The sequence below is a fragment of the Lycium ferocissimum genome, chromosome 3 (genome assembly GCF_029784015.1).
Source record: "Lycium ferocissimum isolate CSIRO_LF1 chromosome 3, AGI_CSIRO_Lferr_CH_V1, whole genome shotgun sequence".
NCBI lineage: Eukaryota > Viridiplantae > Streptophyta > Magnoliopsida > Solanales > Solanaceae > Lycium > Lycium ferocissimum.
The window spans coordinates 45,936,891-45,944,207 of NC_081344.1; the positions used below are offsets into that span (position 1 = coordinate 45,936,891).

Sequence of the window (7,317 nt, forward strand, 5' to 3'; positions counted from 1 at the left end):
CTTGTCATTAGTCTTAACGTTTCTATCCTATTATTTTGCTATTTGAAAGTAATTTTTTTTTCTTGAAGGAGTGATGTTTTTATAATATGATAAAGTGTATTAATTGTTTTCTTTTAGGGAGGTAAATTGCATAGTGTATATGATAGTAGTATGGCTTAAGAAATTGTGATTCTTTTATTGTTTGAAAGTTAAGAGGTTAAAGTTTGTTTGCATCTCATAATAACTTTTAAAAATAATTGCATTATTTATACTTGCAAAATTATGTTAGAAGATTTGTTTTCTGTGAGTTTCTTTAATCATGTTTTTAAATTTTTTTAAACTATTAATATACTTTTTTTTAATAATTTTTTTGTTATTATACTATTTTACTATATTATAAATTAAAAATTTAAAGATCTATGGGGCTTAGACCTTGCCCCATACTAAGCAAAACGCACCGCCTCACACCCCCGCCTTTTAAAACACTGAATACAATGACCATAGCAAGCTAAAACACTGAATACAATGACTGCCACTCAAGTAAGCCACACAATCTTTTTCAAGTTGCTCGACGACAAAGAGAAATAAGTTATTCATCGCTACTTGCAAGAACCAGAAGTGGTCAGATTGATGTGTTTGCCAAGGTGATTGCCTCTGAGAGTTACTTGGCAAGAGATATGAACGTAGAACTTGGGCTTCACCAGCCTTCCCAATATATAGGCCCTTGATCTCATTACGAATGTAAGGTTAAGCGGCACAGAGACACTCTGAATCCGGTCTTTAGCATCACTAAGAAGTGGAATCGCACCATACAGTGGAATTTGGTGTCCTTGAAGAACAGCCACCACTATCCGCTTACTCTTCCTTGGCTCATAGAACTTCTTCATCTGTTTAAAACATTTAAAAGACACTTGGCTGAGTGCTGGAGAAAGAAAAAAGAGGAAAAGCATAAACATTACCTTGTAGAAGTAATGTTTATGCAAAAACGTCCAATTTGCTGACCCGCCTAGATAATGTTATGATTTTTTTGAAAAAAAATGCAAGCAGCAAGAAAATATGAATGAAAAACTATATCATATAAATTTTATTAATCATAGGCCTAGATAATGTTATGATTTTTTTTGAAAAAAATGCAAGCAGCAAGAAAAAATATGAATGAAAAAATATATCATATAAATTTTATTAATCATAGGCCTTTATATAGGCACATAAACAATGTACTAGACTCCTACAGCTAAAGTATTAAACTTTTATTAAAGAGGCACATAAACAAAGTACTAGACTCCTACAGCTAAAGTATTAGACCTTTATTATTGAGCAACTTACATAAAAGACTACATTTTGAGGGTTTTTTTTTTTTTTTTTAGGCATAGCTACACTTTAGCTAATTACATTTCGTAGCTACAGTAGATTGTATTCAAAATTCGGCTGAGTCAGATTTCACTGTATTCAAGTCAGATGTATTCAACTAAGTTATATTCCAATCAAATGTATTCAACTCAATTATATTCATTTGTAGCTACTTTTTCTGTTTTACACTGTATTCACTTTATTATATTTAAAATCGATTGTCTATAAAAAAAAATATCCTTCAAAATACACCCCCAAACACTGAATTTTGCACTAAAAAAATTAACGAATACACTCAAATACTGAATACAAGAAATAAAATTCACTGTATTCATTTGTATACACTTCAAATTCACTGTATTCAATGTATACAAAAAGATCTTCGAAATACAGGCGAAAAACACTGTATAAACTGTATGTATACAACAAATATAGTGTATTTTTCGATCAGATCCGAAAAATACAGTGTATTTTCCGGCCAGATCTGGAAAATACACTTCCGGTCAGATCTGTGTATTTTCCGGTCAGATCTGGAAAATACACTTTCGGTCAGATCTGGAAAAGTCCAATGGCCGAGAAAGCAAATAACACAAGGACGAGCACCATAGTGTCAACAATGAATAGCAAAACGGAGAAGACGCCAGAGAAGACGACAAATACTCATATCTGAGAAGAAGACGCCGGAGAAGAAAGGGAAAAGGGGAAGGGCCGGTATCGGTGGTGTGGACTTCGTGGGGGTTGTACGGTGGTAGTGTTCGTGGTTTGGGTCGTCGTGGGCACGACCGTGCTCCACTTCACGGAGCGAGGGGGGGGGAAAGCGGGGGGGGGGGGGGGGGGAAGAAGGGAGAGAGAGATGGGAGGGCAGTGGCGTAGTGGTTGGGTTGGCAGTGATGATGGCAGTAATAATAAAGTATTCTACTTTAAATATATATGTAGCTATTAATTGTATTTAACATATTACTCTTAGCTATAGGATATAATTAATCTATACTATAGCTACTAAATCTAAATATGTATTAGAGTTAGTTATGTCATGTAGATTCCCCTTTATTAAAACTAAGAAACTTAGTAGGCGTTTGGCCATAGAAACCAAAAAAAAAAAATCACTTTTTTTGGAATTTGGAGTTAGAGTTGTGTTTGGCCATAGTTTTTTAAATTGCATTTGTAGTTGAAATGTAGTTATTTTGGTTGTGAAAAAAGTGAAAAACTTGAAAAACATTTTTCTTGTTTTTCAAATTCTAGAATAGAACTTCAAGTTGTATTTAGAATTTTCATGGCCAAACGCTGATCCCGGAAAAAAGTGAAAAAAATTTCGGAAAAAAATGAATAATTCTTATGACTAAACGAGCTCTTAATATACTAGAAATCAACTACTACTAGACTCCTACAACTAAACAACTAATTATTCTAAATATCCAACAGATAAGAGCATCATTTCATCAAAGTTACTCAAATAATTTTCTTAAATATAAAGACTGAAAACTATAACCAAAATTTCATCCACAAATAATACTACTACCTATATTGGTAACAAGTGTGCCAGGATCAAAACTCTTTAACCGGACACGTGGCAAGGCCGGAGGGAACTCATAGTCAACCATGAGTCCGCCGGTACCAGCTTTGTCAAAGATTGAAGAATTCTTAACCATCCAAGAACTTGATCCTGGGTCTATTTTGCTTGTTTCAGATGGCGGTGCTCCGAATCCGGAAGGATCAAGGTACCCGAACAACGGTCATCCCTAGGCTAGCCAACTCTAAAATATTCGGAATTCCATCTTATTAGGTCCAACAACCACGATCTTGTCCCAAAACGTGCGGGAGAAGTGCTAGGAGTTAGTTACTAGAGACTATAAGTATCTCACCTTTCCCATCACTGTAACAGATAGACAAAAACTCTAAAAAAAATCACTGTTCACCTAGTATTCATTACTACTGTTAGCTAATCGACTAGCCTGGATCAATCGACGAGAATTACTCTCTCTTTATTGTTATTTTCATTATCTTTACATTACTAAAGGTGTTTGGTTCAACATATTGCTTGTGGTCTAAATCTAGCAAATATGATAGCAAATATAACCTACTAACCAAATTTTAGGTTAACAGTTTGGCGTCCACCATAGAGCCCAAGCAATTGTGTGATTGCTCCGAAAACACTAGTAAAAGTATATTTTTTTATGTAGTGTATAATATAGAGATTTTATACATAATATATATTTTTTGTATATTGGTTAGAGGCTATAATTATTTTTGGACGAGCGGTCAACTGTGTTAAAAGCCTATAAATAAAAGAAATTCATCTTTTTGTACTTAGAACGACCAATTGGAACGACTAATAAGCCCAAAAAAGGAGGCACAAAAGCGGCCCAGTTTGACAAACCAAGATGAGTCGGTCCATAAATATTAGGTAGGATGACCAATTTTTGGGCCTACTATGAGTTTTAAGCCACCATTTGAAAAGTAATACGGAAATAAACCATTTTTGATGTCGAAATAAAATTTGCCCAAAATATCCCTACTTAAAACCTATGTTTCTCGGACTCCAAAAATGATGCTGCACCAATGTTGGATCCTCCAAAAATACAATACTTTTGAAGTATCTGACACGCACCCATCAGGGGTGGCTTGACCGTAAGGCCAATAAAGCAATCGCACATTTTTTCCTTAAAGATGTATTTTATATATATAACAGTTGTCTCAGCCGAAAGAAGTTTTTCAAAATTAAAATTAATAAAATCTTATCTAAGATCAACAATGTCTCAAGATAGATTGAATGGATTAGCTATATTATCAATTGAAAAGGAATTGTTGAATAAATCAATTATAAAACAACAATTAATGACTTCACATCTAAAAAAACTTGAAAAATAAACTTTAAATAAAAATATATATGACGATCTTTACTTTAAAAAAGAACAAGGTCTCTCTCTGAAGTTTGACTTTAGGCCCCTAATGTTGTTGAGATGACCCTGACACCCCATCAACATTTTTGAAGAGTCCGAGCAACATATCATAGCTTAAAACACGTAAGAATTTATAAAGATTTGAACCGCATGAACCATTCCTTGATTTTGAACTTATAAAGATTTGAACCGCATGAACCATTCCTTGATTTTGAACTCCATGAATCGTTTCTTGGGTTTGAAACTCCAGCAAATTTTTTTAACCCCGTTAATCGTTCCTTGGTTTGAACTTATAAAAGGTTGAAGAACATGAATCGTTCCTTTTTTTACAACTTATAAAGGCTTGAACCCCATGAATCGTTCGTGGGGTTTGAAATTCAAGCAAATTTTTAAATTCAATGAATAGTTCCCTTAATTTCACTTGTCGATCCTTTAAATACCAATAGCGGTGGCTGGAGTTGTTCCGCAATTTAGTTAAGGATATTTTTGTTCAAGACTTTTAAAGTATTAAAAAGTGGTTAAATATTAATAGCTTTTAGAATAATGGTGATAACATGTTAAATGACTATTATACCTGCGAATCCCAACTTATGCCTTACAAATTTTTTTTAAAATTTTTTACTGAATGAGGGTTCGAACCCGGAAACAATGAGCTTTTAGCTAAGGGCAAAAATTAAAGACCACTGATTTGAGGGGTAAAAATTAAATAACACCCCCAGCAAAGGGCAGTCCTGCAAATTGCCTTTTTCATGCTACCCAAAACACACTAACAAACGCAATGGCAATAGTAGACTCTCCCGAGCAGTGACGAAGCCACATATAGCCGAGGATGTTCATCCGAACCCCCTCGGCCGAAAAAAACACTATTTTTACAAAGTTAAAATTATTTTTTATGTATATATAGTAGATGTTGAATCCCCTTAGGCTTCTTCGTATGTTTACTTTTTTATATTTGAACCCCCTCGACAGAAATCCTGGCTCCGCCACTGCTCTCGAGCTCCTCGACGAAGACTTACTCGGTTCACAATTAATTTACTCCTCCTTCCGTCTAATTTATTTGACACTTTTCGATTTTCGAGAGTCAAACGAGTTGTTCTTTGACCGTAATCTTTTTATATCTTTTAAATATTTTAAATTATTAATTATAGTGACTTATAATACTTTTTACGTAGTTTTCAAATATGTAAATTTTATTTCAAAAAATTTAAAGATTATATGTTCAAACACATGATCAAAATTAAAAAATTTGACTCTCGAAAAGTAAAAAGTCTTTCAACAAATTGGGACAGAGGGAGGGAGTACTATTAGTCCAAACGCTTTTAATTTAGACTATTAAACAAGCAATTTTCCCACACTCACAGACCCTGGCCTTTTAACAAAAGAAGATTCTGCTCATATTTATGGAAATAAAAAGCTGAGTAAATTAAAAGGGGGAATACGCATACTTGACCAGAGGCGACCTTGAGCATGTAATAATGAAGCTCAAGTGGTGTAGCTGTGACGTGCACACCAAAAAAAGTTGCTGGGTTCCGGTAATAGATCCTCACCGTTGAATTTAGAGTCAACATGTCCGTTTGAACCCCGGTCCCATCTATCCCTGCTTGCACGTTCAAATTTTCGAAAACCATGCTCTGCACAACATACGATTATTACAACCGAACGCCTTATTAATTATATATAGTAAATAATACGTACTGACAAAAGCATGGTGTAATTATTATTGCTATTATCGAAATAAAGCAAAAGTCCTCTGTTCACATAAGCCTACATCTCGGTATTGCAGATTCCATAGTTGGAAAATGAAAAGATAAAAACTTTGCTCAAAATTGTACAACTACCTAACGTTCAATTAGCTAAATGAAATTAGTAACTGAGTCACTCGGGCTGTGTGAAAGAAAATTACTCTCTCCGTCCATTTCTATTTATCATGTGTATTAAAAATAAATATTTATTTTTATTTGTCCAATTTAAAAAATTAATATACTTAGCATTTCATATATATTACACTTTTATTAATAATTATTGAATTTGAAAACTTCAAGAAATTGTTAGTAAATATCCATTTACTTGACTTCAATTATTACATGACTTAATAATAAATAGAGGTGATATAATAAAATTGTTATTTTATTTATGACTTTTTAAGAAATGTGTCAAGTAAAAACAGAGAGTAAAAGCATTATCACCTTAACGAAGATTTTGGGTTTGTAAGGGAGACTAGCAGCCCAAAGGATGAGGGAGAAGATGGTGAAGAGCACAATGAAAGAGAGGAGAAAGCAGAGCATATAAAACCTCATGACATTTGACTTGCCATCATCATCGTCATCGTTATCTTCATCAGGGTCATCGTCATTAGTGCGGGGTATTCTCTTCCAGACAGCAAGCTGATGATTCCTGATAGGGTTTTTCAAAGAAGCAGAGAACCTAGAAGTGGAGGACTCGCGGGAGTGGTGAATAGGAGAGCAATGGTAGTGATGGGCGGGTGACCCGAATGGGCTCGACCCGTATGACATCTTCTCAACATCATGCTGCTGTGAGTGCGATGGACTCTGAACGTAATACAGTGCCCTACGAGGTGATCGTGGTGGTGAAGACGCATCGATGCTCGTAACCTCCGAGTCCGATTTCGCATGTATCGTAACCCCCATTCTTACCTACTTAGCTACTTTCTGTGGAGAATGGAATGACAAAAAGGGTTATGGTTTCTAGGAAATATGGGCTAATGGAAGGTTTTTAAAATCACGAGACGGGGTAATTAATGAGATTTCCATGGGAAGGACAATGGTTTTTGTTTTTCCATTTTGTGTTTTCCTAGGTTTATGCTGCTACGGCTTATTGTTCACGCTTTGGACCATTTGTTACAGCATCACTACCATTTGTCAAGAATATATTTTCTCCGTTTCATAATAAGTGATGTTTTAGATTTTTTATTTTATTTTAAAATAAGTGATATTTTAGAATTTCAAGAAAAAACTGATTTTGTTCTTTCAAATTACCCTTATTTATAATTAAGAATCATTAAGTAGCTTCTCTTTTTCTAGGTATTAATTAGGGGTATGTTAGTAAAAACACTCATAATTTTCTATGA

General features: G+C 34.3%; 1 protein-coding gene across 1 annotated transcript; it reads right to left on the reverse strand.

Annotated features, from left to right (window-relative positions):
* Positions 1 to 578: 578 nt before the first annotated feature.
* On the reverse strand, positions 579 to 6,877 carry LOC132048892 (uncharacterized). Its single transcript, XM_059439572.1, has 3 exons — positions 6,416 to 6,877; positions 5,675 to 5,860; positions 579 to 866 (listed from the first exon to the last, which is right to left on the reverse strand). Exons 1-3 carry the CDS (start codon positions 6,875 to 6,877, stop codon positions 579 to 581), a joined length of 936 nt encoding a protein of 311 aa, XP_059295555.1.
* Positions 6,878 to 7,317: the final 440 nt, after the last annotated feature.

Excerpts from the sequence above, each read along its gene's own strand:
- LOC132048892 (XM_059439572.1), bottom strand. The coding sequence starts at position 6,877 with ATGGGGGTTACGATACATGCGAAATCGGACTCGGAGGTTACGAGCATC. Across the intron at positions 5,861-6,415 it reads AACCCAAAATCTTCGTTAAG|AGCATGGTTTTCGAAAATTT; the intron begins GTGATAATGCTT and ends TATGTTGTGCAG. Across the intron at positions 867-5,674 it reads TCAAGGTCGCCTCTGGTCAA|ATGAAGAAGTTCTATGAGCC; the intron begins GTATGCGTATTC and ends TGTTTTAAACAG.